Source organism: Archocentrus centrarchus (assembly GCF_007364275.1).
Source record: "Archocentrus centrarchus isolate MPI-CPG fArcCen1 chromosome 18 unlocalized genomic scaffold, fArcCen1 scaffold_23_ctg1, whole genome shotgun sequence".
NCBI classification, from domain to species: Eukaryota; Metazoa; Chordata; class Actinopteri; order Cichliformes; family Cichlidae; genus Archocentrus; species Archocentrus centrarchus.
In genome coordinates this window covers 9118586-9135726 of record NW_022060145.1, presented here as the reverse complement: position 1 = coordinate 9135726, position 17141 = coordinate 9118586, and the positions used below count along the sequence as shown (strand labels likewise).

General features: G+C 41.5%; 1 protein-coding gene across 1 annotated transcript in view; it reads right to left on the bottom strand.

Moving 5' to 3' along the window:
- Positions 1–3304: 3304 nt before the first annotated feature.
- Positions 3305–17141, bottom strand: part of LOC115775136 (zeta-sarcoglycan-like) — a 58804-nt gene continuing 44967 nt past the window's right edge. The window contains exons 7-8 of the mRNA XM_030722651.1: positions 8200–8323; positions 3305–4681 (exon numbers count right to left, since the gene is read on the bottom strand). Of these exons, the coding sequence (XP_030578511.1) occupies positions 4490–4681; positions 8200–8323 (316 nt within the window). The 3' untranslated portion in view covers positions 3305–4489. The remainder of the gene's footprint in view (positions 4682–8199; positions 8324–17141) is intronic.

The window sequence follows — 17141 nt, the reverse complement described above, 5'->3', positions numbered from 1 at the left end:
GCTTTTGTTTTTTGTTTTTTTCCTTTCCCCAGGATCAGAAACAAACATCCACATTGAGCTTCTTAACTGATATGCATATGAAGGTGTGAATCCAAAGCAGCCACACTCTGAGGTCTTAAGCATATGGTGTCTGTTTGCAGGCCGTCCTTTGCTAAGAGCAAAAACATTCAACTCCCCAATGTGAACTGATTTCTGAAATCCTTTTTGCACATCTGCACCACCCTCTCACCTGCCCCCTTTGTATGGGGTTCATGTATTCTTGCAGGTGGAGGGGAGCTTGTTATTTGTTTGGAGACTTGATGCGACTTCTGAAGGGCCTACAGTGTTAATTGTGTGAATCGCTGAACTACCTGCTGCTGCAGAGCCCTCTTGTAAAATGGGACTTAAAATGCAGCAGCCACAGAGTTCCCGCGACGCCAATCGGGTTCTTTGATGGCAACTTTGGACCTAATTAGAGGCAGAAAACGTGTGAAGTGCACCCAGTCGTGAATGTACAGCAGCGGGCTTGATAATATCAGCTCTTAACCCTGCTCCTTAAACACTCTCCTCTGCCTCTTCTGTTCAGACTGCCTGTGGCAGAGAAAAGGCTTTATAATGTTCCTGCTCCTGTGCAAGATGAACATTACAGGCAAAGAGAGAATTATGAAAAAGAGAGGTAACGGCGTCTGTTAAAAGGCAGGTTTGAATCATTTCTGCTGCTTTTTCAGACTGCTGTTCATTCCTCTTGAGGCCGCATTAAGGCTGGAAAAGCAAGGCTTTTTTTTTTTTCCTTCACTGTCATCGTAAGTACTCCAAAATCTTCCCTTTTTGTCTCCCAATTTATAAGAATAAAACTCTGAGCCTACTCCGATTAACTGGGTGGAGTTTGGGAAATGAGCGGATCAACCTGCAGTACTCCAGAACTTTGTGTAATTCTATCATCCAGTACATCCAATCTGTAGAGGTTTTGCACCGTGACATCACAATAACAGAAGCCCCCACGGTCTCTCATGCAGAATGGAAAATGCATAAACCTTCTGCAAGAAAATGTGGCTAAAATGTTAAAGAGCTACGATGCAACAGACAGAAGAAATGTATTCAGAAAGAATTCTATACTTTTTTTTTCTTTTTTTTTCTTTACCCACCACCACAGGCTGTTTGGAAAGCAGAGAAGAGAAGCTAAAAAATCACTGCTGTGAAGTACTGGTGGATAACATGTTGTGTCTTTCTTTTGACTTTAAAGCTCTTCAGAAATCCACAGAGTTATTTCATATGACAGAAGACACACTCTGCAAGTAATTTAAAGATATTAAATAAATGTAGCACAAAAAGTAAGGAAATTTGTGTTTGTTTGGTTATTTATTTGTTGTAACAATGCTTCTTGGCAATAAATCTTATAATGTTGGAAAGCCTGTTTATTTCTTTTTAAATGGTGCCACATTTGTAAGGAAAATGCATTTGTGGGTTGAGCAGCAGAGTGGAGTATGTGGGGTACATCCATGAAATGCTTTCCAAATCTTCTCTGCCAATGCCAAACAGCTTATTCTGCTATTGAATCTTGTTTGGTTTCATTTATTGGATTGGATGATTGAAGTCTGAAGAAACAAACACGTTGGCAATTTAACATCTTATTCATTTAACAAACGAGGGGCCTCAGTAGCATGTGGAAGAACCATACACAGTCACAGCAGCCTGGTACCTCCTCCTCATGCTGGCCACCAGCTTGGTCGCGCACTGCTGTGGGATGGCATCCCATTCTTCAACCAACATTTGTCACAAGCCAGCCAATGTGGTTGTGTTGTTCACTCTGGCACGAACAGCACACCCAAGCTGATCCCACAAGTGCTTAGTGGGGTTGAGGTCAGTCAAGTCAAGTCAAGTTTATTTATAAAGCAGGACGGCAGGCAGGCCATTCCATCCTCTCAACTCCAAATTCTGGATGTACTCTGATAAACCCCACTCTGTGGGAGCGAGTGTTGTCATCTTGGAAGATAGAGTTCGGTCCCAGACTGTGGAGATATGGGATTGCGACTGGCTGCAGAAACTCACATTGGTCTTGCGCTATGATTCTCAGGAAGCTCAGTTCACAGCCTGTCTCTGACATCCCATGTTACACGAAACTTGGCCTTCAATTTGGAGATGGTCCTAGGCCTTACTCCAAATAATGTTGTAATTTGGGTTTGCTGAATACCAGCTTGAAGTTGCCCTATCCAGACCAGCCAAATGTGGCTTGCTTGGAGCAGACACCAACTGACCCATGAAGCAGGGTCCACGCTCACAGGTGCTGCTAATTAGGCACCTGATTTTCAGCACCTGGGGTTTAGCGTTGGCTGAGAAGATTTGGAAAGTTTTTCATGGACACAACCCACATACTCAACTCTGCTGCTCAACCCACAAATGCATTTTCCCTGCAGATGTGGCACCATTTAAGGGGAAATTAACAGGCTTTCCAACAGTAGATTTATTGCCAAGAAGCATTGTTACAACAAAGAAATAGTTGACCAAACACAAATTTACTTACTTTTTTGTGCCAAGTTTAATATGCACATTTAAATGTAATAATCCAATTCATATTTACATTTGTCATGCATCATTGCCAAATGTGCACCAAGACACCTTGTAATTTGGCCAAGTGGGACAAATCTGCAGCAGCTTAATTAACACTTTTCTATTGTTGCAGCACTTTACTCCTCAGGAGATTACATATGGAGTGTGGTTTTACTTGGAGGTTTACATACATTATCCACTAGTTTGAAGGAGACTGGAGTACCAGCTGAGCACTTTATACCCCCCCCCCCAAAAAAAACAAACAAACAAACAAACAAGAAAGTCAATATCACTTTAGGTGTACACTACATTGTAAAATAATTTACACCCTGAGCAGGTCAACCACTTGTCTTAGAGCTTACACAGACAGACAGACAACCATTCACACTCACATCTACTGCATGTCTTTGGACTGTGGCAGGCACCAGAGAACCCGGCGAGAGCAAACTCCACACAACATTTAGACTACCCCCCCCCATCAGTGACTCAAATTTCAAATAAATACTTACGACAAGGTCCACTGAAAAATTGTTCTGGAAATTTTGATCACTTCACATTCACTCTTTATTGGTTTGAGTTGTCCTTGTCCTTGATTGATATAAACTTCATTTTCAGGAGCTGACTGAATATGACATTGCATGATGAAAGTCTCTGGAGCTTGAAAGAGGCGACTGGACTTCTTTTTGTTTCTTGAAGACGTTTCACCTCTCATCCGAAAGGCATGATGAAACCTTCCAAAGAGCAACTGAATGGGCCCTCTCAGTGACACTATTTTACCAACTAATGTACTCATGTACACAGGAAGAAAAGCTGCCATATTTATCTTAGAGAGCAAAGTCTTTGGAAATCTCTACCTTAACCTTGGGAACAGTTTTGTTCACTTTATCAGTTAAAGATCAAGAACAATGTGTGCCACATAGAAACATGTTTAATGTCAAGCTACACAGCCTCTGACAAAGTAGAAAACAAATACACATATTATGATCATTCAAAGAAAAACAATCTGGATTTTTCACAGACAGTATATGAAAAATGAAGCCAATGTGGATAACCCTGCATTCCTGCTAATAGCCAGCAGGAGGCGGCGACTCTCATTGCAAAAAGAAGCTAGACTCCTTCTCACTTTATGACCACAAAAAAAAAAAAATTTCCTGACAGGTTTTGTGCCTCAATCAGTAGTTTCAGGTCTTCTTGAAGTCAGTATAATTTTTTAAAACAATGGTCGCCATTAGGGCCACAAAGGACGATAAAAATAGGGAATGCTTTTGGGCTGGAGTACCGTGTAATTAGCAAGTTCTTAATGTCTGAGTGTGCTGTGTCACTTAGTTTTTATCAGATCTACCCCCTGGGTCGCTGTGTCTGGCCACCAAAGATGGCGACCATCAAAAACCTGAGCCCGAGGCTTTACACACCTGTTGGTGGTGTCACAGTAGCTATGTCCATCTTTTATATTCAGTCTATGGGATTTTTAGAGGAAAAACATCATTGTGCTTACTCCACTTTCTACCATTACAGATAATGTCTGACTCCAGCTGCACAGACAGTTTTAAAATGAAGCCATTTAAAGCTGAAGGCACCTGTGTTTCATCTGTTCCCACCTCTTCTTTCTTAATCATAAAAACACTCACTGCCTGCCAAACATTGAGCCAGGAGTAGAAAAATAAAAGTTGTGTCCTCTGAATCTAATGAGGTGATGGAGACGCTCCTCTACATGTGGGATATTCCTGATTTCAGAGTGCTGCTGTGACTTCCATCCTCAGACACCACCGGTGGAAGAGTCCTGACCTCCATTAATGCACTGCAGGCAGCAACTTTTGTGCTGACCTGACTGCAGTCTCTTTTACCAACTCTGCCTCACTGTCCTGCTCTCTGCCATATGTACCATTGAAGAGTCCCATCTCACTCTCTGCAGCTCCGGAGCAGACGTTATATGTGTCTCCGCTCAACCGACATTGCTCCCAGGTCAGCTCCAGAGGCAGATGTTGCTCATGGCCTGGCAGGTGGAGCTGCTCTCTGCAGGAGAGAGGTAGATCTTGCCGCTGGGGCAAACGCACACCTCGTACACGGCCTGCTCCTGTGAGGCCTGCCTGGGCGATGCTGTGTAGGTGCCGAGCGGGAGGCTTCCAAACTGAATGGCGCTGGCATCTAAAAGTATCTGGAAGGACAAACGTTGGAGACAAGCTGGAAGTCATTCAAATAACACTGTCAGAGGTGTCCTGGAGTGATATAGTACCAACTGGAACTGATAAATGACTGTGGTGCAATCAGTAAATTCAGTGGCAGGTGGAGTGAAATACAGCAGCACTGATCAAATGAGTTAGGAGTCGGCAGTGAAGGTGGTTTTTGCTTGGAACATTAAATTGCCCATTTTTTTTTGGCCACACACTAGTGACTCAAGGGAGAACAGTGTCAGTTGAGGGGTGGGGGTCGCTGCTTTGGTTCACACTGAAATGGCTCAACAATCATTAAACAGACTGCCAAGAGTCCCCAATTAGTCACTGACTATGCTCCAAGCAAGCATTATTAGAACTCTAGAGATCTGGTTCTATCTGCCACCAGCACCGGGTTCAAATGTGCCCAAAACTTTGATTTATAACCAAACAGTGAGTTAGAAAAGACTTCTAGCAACTAAATACGAAGGCAAACCATGGAGGACTCTTTAATCCTACATTTAAAATAAGCAGTCAAAGGATTTAACAAAAACACTGCATGAACCGCTCAGGAATTGGTGCCATTTTTCATCAACCATTGTCACAGGACCATATTCAAAGTAACTGGATAAAAGTCATAAATATAAGGATTGCATTTTTGACTTTGATGCAGATAGTTTGGAGTCAGTTACCACCTGAAGTCTGAAATCAATGACATCACCAAATGCACTGCCAGGCCTTTACTGCAGCTGCCTTCTGTCTGAACTTGTTCACGACCTTTCTGCCTTCAGTTTTCAAATATATAAATAATATAATATATATATTAAATAAGCAAAAAACTGGCTCAGTTGGGTTGAAATCAAAGTGGCTGATTGTGCCTTCTGAAGCTCTTGCATTGTTTTGGAATGTTTAAGGTCACTCTTCATTTGCGCTGTAAAAAGCTGTCCTGTTAGTTTTACAGCACTTGGCTGAATCTGAGCAGGAAGTAGAGCCACGGTCCAGAGTTTACCCTGCCACTTTTATCAGCATTCACAACAAGGGACTACAAAACTCAGCCAAGGCTGATAATTTCCTCCACACCATGCATAAGTTCTTGGATCCAGAAGGATAACTGGATTTAGGCTAGTTTGTAAAATGACAAATCTGAAATAAATAAGTTGGGCCAAGCCCTACCTCTGGCCAAATTTTCATGCAAATCATCTTTAATTTTTTGAATCATCCTGCTAACAAACAAAATAACAAATCACATAACCTGCTTGAGTGGCAATATTGTATAGCTACAGACACACCAAATATTGATATTTTAGTATGTAAATTGTATATACAACACTAACTTTTTAGTATTAGAGTAATAAAATTAATTGTTTTTTTAGTTCAATATCAAGAGGTTTTGAGGTTTTTCTTCTAGTGAGGTCAGCAGAGGTGACGTCAGCATGTAGGACGAAGCTGGTAAAACAAAGATGGAGGCACTGGAGAAAGAAATCAGAAAAGTGGCGTTTAAATCAAATGTATGGACTTATTTTGGATTTTCTTCAAACAAGGAACAGATAAAGGAGACAAGTATAACACACGGGATTTGCAAGGAGTGTCTTAAAATACTCTGGGAATACTATGGACATGAGGGCGCATCTCACCATCATCCTGGACGATAAAGCTAAGATTAAACTGGCTCAAAAACCAGAGATGCACTGATTGCAGATTGTTCGACTGATTCCAATTTCTGACTCTTCTCCAAGTGTGACCTGCCAGTAGCAAGTTCTGATTTTCAGAATGCATATGCACTGCTCAAAAAAAATTAAAGGAATATTTTTTAATCAGAGTACAGCATCAAGTCAGCTGTGGCCGGAACCAGAGAACCCGGCGAGAGCAAACGCCACACAACATTTTGACTATTTCCACTACTTTACCTTGGCCCTTTCTCCCCTTCTGGGATATCAATCTGGTCAGTTAAGTAGCAGAGGGTGTTGTTAATCAGTTTCAGCTGCTTTGGTGTTAATGAAATTAACAACAGGTGCACTAGAGGGGCGACAATGAGACAACCGCCAAAACAGGAATGGTTTTACAGGTGGAGGACACACATTTTTTTCCTCCTCATCTTTTCTGACTTTTTCACTAGTTTTGCATTTGGCTAGGGTCAGTGTCACTACTGGTAGCATGAGGTGATACCTGGACCCTAGAGAGGTTGCACACGTAGTCCAACTCCTCCAGGATGGCACATCTTGCCAGAAGGTTTGCTGTGTCTCCCAGCACAGCCTCAAGACCATGGAGGAGATTCCAGGACACATTCAGTTACTCTAGGAGAGCTGGACAGGACCTTAGAAGGTCCTTAACCCATCAGCAGGACCGATATCTGCTCCTTTGTGCAAAGAGGAACAGGACGAGCACTGCCAGAGCCCTAAATGACCTCCAGCAGGCCACTAGTGTGAATGTCTCTGAACAAACAACCAGAAACAGACTTCATGACTTCCATGGAGCCCAAATGGCATTTGTCATAGAAAACCAGAACTGGCAGGTCCACCAGTGGCGCCCTGTGCTTTTCACAGATGAGTGAAATTTGAGAACAGCAAAGGGTTGCATTAACTTGAGACATATTTTCCTCATTATCTCACAGAGGACTGGTTACTGCTGTCTCATGCTCAATATACCTGTAATAGTACAATAGTCCACACCTGTTTCCATTCGATTAAGTTGGACTACAATCTAATACAAGCAGATCAGTCTGCCAGGTGCATGCAATATTTATGACTGGTTTTAGTGACAGTGTTGGTCAGTCTGTCTGCTTGACAATCTCATTTTGCAACAATCAAAATGACTGAAATGAGAGAAACAGACTGAGAACTTTGTATTAGATAAAATGGATATTGAGTTTAAGTTTACCTTTGGGGACATAATTTGCAGTTGAAAAACGGTGATAAATCACAGTAGATGTTAATGCAACACTCAGCACAAATGTTTAAAATTGCAATAATATCATGTCAAAAGTTGGGTATCATATTATGGTACAGTGGGGTCTCTGGGGTTCCCACCTCCATGAGCTACAAGTACTTCCTAGTTTTATCTGTCCAAAGAATCTTGTTCCAGGCCTGGCCTACTTCCACTCCAGTGCTCTTGACTTGAATAAATATTGCATTCATGAATGCACCAGTGTATACATTCTTTTCATGAATATAAACTGAACACTTGGAATCAACTTCTGACTTGTGAGTTCTTTAATTTATGATTAAGGAAACAATGAAAGAGACTTTTGAGTCTGTGAAAGTGGAGACTATGTTAAAAAAAAAAAAAGCCTCTTATTTCCCAGAGAGTTTATACAATAGTTTTGTTAAACCTCCTATATCAAAGCTAAAAATAAATTCAATCACATTTGAGTGCTTCATTTCAAAGCTCCTGTGGTAAATATTTTTTAAAAAAATTACATCACAGCACCCCCCCACCCCCACCCCCCAAAAAACCAAACAAAAACAAAACAAAAAACAAGCCAAAAAAACCCCACCATAAAAAAAGCCCCACTAATCCTCCTCACCTCTCCTTCAGTGGACTCTAGCTGTAGGTCCTTGCGACCGCTGACCTTCAGCGACCCTTTGGTAGCGCTCACTTCCACCCCCCTGGGAGCTTCCATGGTCAGGGTTCGTGTCGGCGACTCCAGCCTGACAAAGAGAAGGAGCAGCAGCAGCTCAGCGATTCAGCAGATGAGCTCGCTGATTTATTCTGTTTATACTTTCAGCATGTTTGCATTATTAAAACTTTGCCTTTCAGTATGAATTAATAGGTAAGGATACAAAATTCATTCAAGGTTACATTGATTGTTATTCGGTTCATAGTTTATACGTCTGTGTTTAGGCCAGATTAATGAAAGTGAACAATCTTATAATAAACAGCAAAAAAAAAAAAAAAAAAAAAGCTTATTGATATTTCTGTTTGAATAAGTGTAGTTTGGAGTTTGCTGGAGCAAACACTTCCCCACCATTAAAGCTGCTGTTCATGTTTAAGTGCCTGCTTTCATTATTCCAAAGCAGTATGGCGAGCCTAAACTGCCCATAATTGTATCAGCTGATGTTGACCTTCAGCCACACTGAGGCTAATGCAATTTGCATTTTCCTCCTGTGGACTATTTGTTTACACAGGGAAAGATAAGCGTGAAAGCCAATCAATGTGGAATTTGTTTTCATAACTCATAACCGTTTCAAATTGATTCCACCCCCCACGCATACCATCTTCCTCAAATCTGTTTTCAATGAATTTTAAATGGAAGACTTTAAGGAGCCCGCCTTTAAATCGCTCAAATCTCCATACGCTCTGAAAGTGACACATTTTGGATTATGCACTAGCGGAATAAGGGTACAAAGAAAGAAAAGCAAACTAATTTCATCTGCATTTGAAAAGTCTGTCAGTAGATACAGTCTGAAGAGAATCTGCGAAATGTGCCTTTGACCTGGGACTGTTTCTGCTCCAGATGTAAAGAAATAAAGAAGATAGACGTCTGCGTAGCAGCTTTTCTTTTATTACTCATCTATTGTTTTCTCTATAAAAGCTGTTCAGTGAGCAGATATGCCACGGGTCAACACACTGCTATGACATGTTGGTTGTGTATTTGTTTTCCCTCCAACTCTGTTTTAAATTCGAACCCTTTATTTTGTGAATAAAAATAATGGTTTACTGTAGACAAAAGGCAAGAATTTAATTGAAGAACTAATTTCATAGTTATAATTGTGTCAAAACAAAACAAAATGCCATTCATCTCCAATGGCAGGACCCAAAAGCACATCTCTCCTGCGTTTCAGTAATTATTTCTTAAGAGTCCACTGATTCTCTGTGGACAGGGCAGTCATTATAAGATCCATTTAAAACAATGTTCAGTCAGCCGAGCAGTAAGAAAGCTGTGATATGTAATGCATGAGTCTGTGATATTTTCACTCCATTCAAAGTAATTCTGTCATCACCCACTGAGCACACACACACACACACACACACACACACACACACACACACACGCACAGAGCGGGCACTTCTGCCAAAAGACAAAGTGCTCAATTTCCAAGAGTGCTTGTTTCAGGCGCAGTCCAGAAAAAAAAAACATTAAATGAATTAAGTTAAAAATCTCTCTTGGGTTTTATAACCATCTCCGAGTACTTCCATTACCATGTGTGGCTTTTGTGAGGCTCAAACAGCAGCGTGAAGTCACACTTCACTCTGAGGCTGAATGGTTTAAAAAAAAAAAAAAAATTAAAAATGACAAACTGTATCAATTAGAATCCATCAGTGGCTGCTCAAGACTTGCATTACACATGTTACATTAGGTTCATTTAACTCCAATATTCCTGATAACTGTATTAAATATAATGAATGGGAAAGAGACACGTGTGAGTGTAATAAGTACCAGATGCTAAAAGGTTGATAGAGCTGTGTGATACAAAATGTGGCCAGCACAAGTACTCGCAATTTGAATTTTGGTTTGTTTTCCATTCTTTTGATTCACTGATAGTAATTGACTATTGTTTATCTGCTGATTGCACTTTTTTTGTTCTGTTTTGTGTGGTGGGGTGGTTTATTATGTTTGTGCTTTTGAGTGCCAGGTTTTAATTGACCACAATGGTTCTTATCTGTTTTTCTTAGCAAGCTGTGATTCATTAGAGGCCTGCATTCAGGGACAACAGATGAAAACAGGCTTTAAGCTAAATCCAGTACACTACACACTCACCAGCCACTTTATTAGGTACACCTGTTCAGCTGCTCATTCATGCAAATAACTACTCAGCCAGTCACAGGCAGAAACTCAGTACATTTAGACATGGTCAACCCCAGCTGCTGAAATTCAAACTGAGCATCAGAATCAGAAAGAAAGCTGATTTAAGTGACTTTGAACGTGCCATGGTTGTTGGTGCCAGACAGGCTGGTCTATTTGAGAAACTGCTGATCTACTGGGATTTTCCCACACACAACCATCTCTAGGGTTTACAGAAAATGGTCTGGAAAGAGAAAATATCCTGTGAGCTGCAGTTCTCTGGGTGAAAATGCCTTGTTGATGCCAGAGGTCTGAGGAGAATGGTCAGACTGCTTTGAGCTGACACACGAAGGCAACAGTAATCACTCATATGCAGAAGAGCATCTCTGAACGCACAACACAACATCTAAGGCAGGGTATCCTGGACAGTTCACCAATCTATCACACAACTAACACAGACAGACAGACATCTTCTGATGGCTGCTTCCAGCAGGATAATGCACCATTTTACGAAGCTCAAATCATCTCAAACGGGTTTCTTGAACATGACATTGAGTTCAATGTAGTCAAATAGCCCCCACATTCTGACAAAGTTAGTTAAAAAAAAATTACACCTTTTCATCCATTGTTTTTTTGTTTTTTGTTTTTTTACAGTTGGTGAACTGCCTTCTGCCTTTACAGAAGAACAAGAAAATGTTATAAACATTAAATGAGTTTTGTTCAAAATGTCACAGTTCCTAAAATTGTTATGCTCATTAGGCTGACTGAGAGCATCAGTTAAAAGAACTTGATGTACCCAAAATATTTCAGGGCTTTGATACGTAAAGCCGTCACAAGCGATAACTTATCTGGTATTTTCAGTCATAAAGGCTGTTTATGACAGGCTCTTCCGCTCTCTGGGAAACCTGACCAACCTTTTGTGCTGTATTCAAGCTGACCTTTACATCCACAGAAAGGTCACCGTATCGCAGAGCTTTGGAGGGAAAAAGCTGCAGGATGATGACCAAAAAGGTGATGCCAAAGGGAAAGAGGTTTGTTTAAATAGTGCATATCTACTGTGCGTGCTTGGAGGGTGAAAGAGTAATTTATTGTTATAGGTCACTATCACAGAGTTGCATTGGGCTTTACACACCAACAGTTTTATTAGTTTTAGCCCAAGTTCCATAACTTTTTTTTTTTTTTTTATTCTTTTATTCCTTTCCCTTCAAAAGGCTTCCCCTTTTGCCAGGCCACAGTTGTAAATAAGAATTTGTTCTTAATCTGTTCGCCTGGTTAAATAACGGTTTAAATAAAAAATAAAAAAAATAAAACTGGTTTTGGTAAACGTGTGGCACCCCCTTAAAACCTCTCTGAAACATGACACCATTAGCTCCACAAACACGATGGAGCCCAAGACACGTAAAACATGCACAGAAGTTAAACTGAATAATGAAAAGAGCCTAGACAGCAACACAACCACAGTTCATCACAATCATCAACATGCAAAGCCTCATATTACACCTTCTACACAATATAATGACAGCTAGTTAGAAACATTTAAAAAGGACCCTTTTTTTTTTTTTAACACCATTACATATTTCACCTTTAAGCTAAAAGCCGTGCATACACAGGCATTACTCGAACCCTCAGAGAACTCTTGAATTTTGGTAAATGGCACAAGAAAAAAGGTAAGACATGAATGGGTTTGCAGTAACGTTTCCTGCAGCCAGAACCTTCTGTCAGGTGGGTGAAATATAGAACCCATTTAAACCTAAATCAAACATGAATCATGAAGAGACACCACTTCTGCCAATCATCAATGGTCAACATCACTATCAACCCCAGAGATTTTATATTAAAGACACATCATCCACTGACTGCTCACAGGCAAACATTTCCTATTTCATCAACCTGTCCTTTAATAATCTCCTTCTATACGGGAGACAAAGAGGACAAAGAAGACAGAATGCACACTTTGAAATGCCTCAAACCATTCAAATACTTTTTTCACAGAAAATAGGCCAGAGAATAGACAGTGTAGTAGCAGTAAACCTATGGACTGATCCAAATGTGGGATGAAACAGACATATACACTGCTCAAAAAAATAAAGGGAACACTCAAATAACACATCCTAGATCTGGATGAATGAAATATTCTCATTGAATACTTTGTTCTGTACAAAGTTGAATGTGCTGACAACAAAATCACACAAAAATCATCAATGGAAATCAAATTTATTAACCAATGGAGGCCTGGGTTTAGAGTCACACACAAAATTAAAGTGGAAAAACACACTACAGGCTGATCTAACTTTGATGTCCTTAAAACAAGTCAAAATGAGGCTCAGTATTGGGTGTGGCCTCCACGTGCCTGTATGACCTCCCTACAATGCCTGGGCATGCTCCTGATGAGGTGGTGGATGGTCTCCTGAGGGATCTCCTCCCAGACCTGGACTAAAGCATCCGCCAACTCCTGGACAGTCTGTGGTGCAATGTGACGTTGGTGGATGGAGCGAGACATGATGTCCCAGATGTGCTCAATCAGATTCAGATCTGGGGAACGGGCGGGCCAGTCCATAGCTTCAATGCCTTCATCTTGCAGGAACTGCTGACACACTCCAGCCACATGAGGTCTAGCATTGTCCTGGATTAGGAGGAACCCAGGGCCAACCGCACCAGCATATGGTCTCACAAGGGGTCTGAGGATCTCATCTCGGTACCTAATGGCAGTCATGCTACCTCTGGCGAGCACATGGAGGGCTGTGCGGCCCTCCAAAGAAATGCCACCCCACACCATTACTGACCCACTGCCAAACCGGTCATGCTGAAGGATGTTGCAGGCAGCAGATCGCTCTCCATGGCATCTCCAGACTCTGTCACGTCTGTCACATGTGCTCAGTGTGAACCTGCTTTCATCTGTGAAGAGCACAGGGTGCCAGTGACGAATTTGCCAATCCTGGTGTTCTCTGGCAAATGCCAAGCGTCCTGCACGGTGTTGGGCTGTGAGCACAACTCCCATCTGTGGACGTTGGGTTCTCATACTATCCTCACGCAGTCGGTTTCTAACCGTTTGTGCAGACACATGCACATTTGTGGCCTGCTGGAAGTCATTTTGCAGGGCTCTGGCAGTGCTCCTCCGGTTCCTCCTTGCACAAAGGCAGAGGTAGCGGTCCTGCTGCTGGGTTGATGCCCTCCTACAGCCTCCTCCATGTCTCCTGGTAGCGCCTCCAGCCTCCAGCCTCCAGCCTCCAGCCTCTGGACACTACGCTGACAGACACAGCAAACCTTCTTGCCACAGCTGGCATTGATGTGCCATCCTGGATGAGCTGCACAACCTGAGCCACTTGTGTGGGTTGTAGAGTCTGTCTCATGCTACCATGAGTGTAAAAGCACCACCAACATTCAAAAGTGACCAAAACATCAGCCAGAAAGCATAGATACTGAGAAGTGGTCTGTGGTCCCCACCTGCAGAACCACTCCTTTATTGAGTGTGTCTTGCTAATTGCCAATAATTTCCACCTGTTTTCTATTCCATTTGCACAGCAGCATGTGAAACTGATTGTCAATCAGTGTTGCTTCCTAAGTGGACAGTTTGATTTCACAGAAGTTTGATTTACTTGGAGTTATATTGTGTTGTTTGAGTGTTCCCTTTATTTTTTTGAGCAGTGTAGTTAGGTCCATGAGTAATTTTGCCCCTGTACACCACCACAGTGGGTCAATGAAGATGGGATTGAAGTGCAGACTTTAATTTAGGTAGTTTGATAAAAGTACTGTGTTAACTGTTTAGGAATTAAAGCCATTTTCATACATCGTCCCCCACTTTCAGAGGCTCAAAAGTAATTGGACAGTTGACTGATAAACAGTTTCATGGGCAGGTGAGGCCTGTTCCCTTATTATTGCATGACTAATTAAGCAGATAAAAATCTGGAGTTCAGTCCAAGTGTTGAACTTGTACTTGCATGTACATGCAAGTGAAGGAGGCCATCATTAGGCTGAAGTTACCAGATGAATTCTGATGTGTACAGGGCTCCACTCTCTGCTCAGATTCAGACAAATGCTGCAAAACTGTTCGGACAAAGCTTCAAATGGATAATGACCCAAAGCATACTGCAAAAGCAATCCAAGAATTTCTCAAAGCAAATAAATTGATTATTCTCAGCCCAATAGAGCATGCTGTCCAGTTACTGAAGATAAAACTGAAGGCAGAGACCCAAAAACAAGCAGCAATTGAAGTTGGCTGCAGTGAACATCTGACAAGAGCAGTCCTTACATTTAAAATTGTTAGTTCGTCTAATTCCTTATGAGCCTCTGAAAATGAGGGAGTGTCAAGAAAACTGGCTGTAATTCCTAAACCGTTAATGCAATAATTTTGTTAAATCGCTTCAATTAAAAGGTGAATGTCCAGATACTTATGGACCGAACTGTATGCTGAGATTTGACAGTGTCTGGACCTTGTGGAACGATAACAGATGTTCCACAAGGTCCAGACACTTGTCCATGTGTCTTTACCTATGAAGACACATGGACAAGTGAGAATGACAGTGAATCAGTTTCCCTAACAAAATTTTCCCCAATTATTCCCAACATATCTGTAAGTAATGTTATCAGCAGTCCTAACATATTTCTTCTGGTCTACAAGATCATTGCAATAACCAAGAAACAACATTTCACTGCTGCAATCAAAACAAGAGAGAAAAAACACACACACACATACACACACTCCTGCCACATCTCTGTGCTCACAAACCGGTAGTAGTAAAGTCTTACCAAAGCTAAGTGTTAACAAGAAGAGTTTTTATCTCTTTAATGAACACGTCAGTCATGTGTGGACACAGCTAAAGCACAGACAGTCCCAAGAGCTACTTAGATAAACTGTAGACGGATGTGCAGCTGGCCGCATTGCAGAGGAGGACTCGACTAGCAGAAAGTTACACAGAAAATGGAACGGAAAACTATTTCTCTGCTCTCTGATTCTGGGCCTGATTCATCATGTGATGCCTGCGCTGTAAGAAACCAGAGAGCCTTCAAATCCTGTCTGTCCTGCCTTTGCTGCTTAATGTCAGACTTGTCTTGCTGCAGATTCCTATGTGGTTTCAAGCAGCAATTTATAGCCAGCAGAAAACTGAGTATGTTCGTTCTTGATACGATTGAGACCTGGAGACTTTGTGTCACATTGATTAGACGTGAATCTACCATCTGTCGTCAATAGATGTCAAAGGAACAGATGAAATCTCCCTAAGTGTATGCAAACTAGCAGAAGTATCACTGCTACACCAGGGCTAATATCACAACAGTACCACACAGCTTCCTTGCCTCTCCTGATGGATTTGGGACATTTGCATTAGGAATCAGAGCACCATCCCCCAGAATGAGATATGAAATTATGTGATTATGTAATTGACAGAAATATTTTCATATTTAGGCTTGTAAGTTTGGGCTGCAAGCAGCTCTTATCGTCAAGTTAAGAGGGCAGCTAGCTAGAGAGTCAAAATACAAACGCTGAGAGCCAAGTTTACAGCAATTATCGCTCTCAATTTGTCTCAAACTTGGTCTCAGTGGGTATTTTCTGAGTGGAACTGAACTGAAGTAAAGAAATTACTGTGGGGCAAGAGAACTGATCAGGCTGACAACAGCTATGACTAAAGGTAATGAAGCTGTGAGCTGAGAGCAAGAGATGACAAACTGGCACCTCTCCAGCAGGATCACATCCGCTTCATAACTGCACTCTCCAGATTTTAGAGACCTAACACCACGAGTTCTCTTCTTTGTCAGCACAAGAGCAATTACCCACAAGTCATCACACACACAAACATGCCTTTTAGTTAGCAGGTGACGAGCAGCAGAGGACCAAACACACTACTCGGCTGTTAACCTTGCACCGTGCTGTCATTGCATTCATTATATGGGAGGGAAAAAAGGCATAAACAATAGTGATTAACTGATTAGTTAAGTTCTGAATACTTTGCTGCTCTCTGCATATACAAGGACTGCAGAGTATTTATTTAAACTGCAAAAATAACTTCTAATTTTTTCATATTTCTGGCTGAAAATGCTTTAGAATAACTTTTTGTGTTTTCATCAAACATAAGGAACAAGGGCCAGAACCATCCCACCAAATGGTCCAATTCAGCCCCCTGGAGTGCTGTGGAAAGTGTGAAAATTGCAGTGAAGTCATTAATGTCTGACATGAGGTGATGCCAGTGTTACTATGAAGAAAACACAGAAAGTATTTGAATCAAAGAGTGAAATGGCTCAGTTGTTTTAAAAACTCTGCATGTGAAGGTATTTTGCATTTGTAGACTGACTGTGATATGCTGTGCACATGCAGTAAGTTATATTGCTACAATTATTATTAGTAAGATATCTCAGATGTTCATTTTCTGTTTTGTAAATGGTCTGTTTGTTCACTCTGTGTTTTTAGAACATACTTGTTGTTCTTTACATTAAAAGAAAATTACATTTTTATGCTTTGCCCCCCCTTCACTACTTGAGATCAAAGTGGGCTACATGTTACCCATTAACTAAAGTGAGCTTAATATCCTTGGTCTATGGTTATAATTGCTTGGTGTTAATATAATATTCTACATCCATCGTTTGCCACTTATTTGTGTCCAGGTTGCAGAGGAAGCAGTCTAAGCAGAGACACCCAGGCCTGCCTCTCCCCCCCAGCCACCTCCTCCAGCTCATTTGGGGGGACACGGGACCATTCCCAAGCCAGCTGAGGGACATAATCTCTCCAGCATGACCTGGATCTGCCCAAGGGC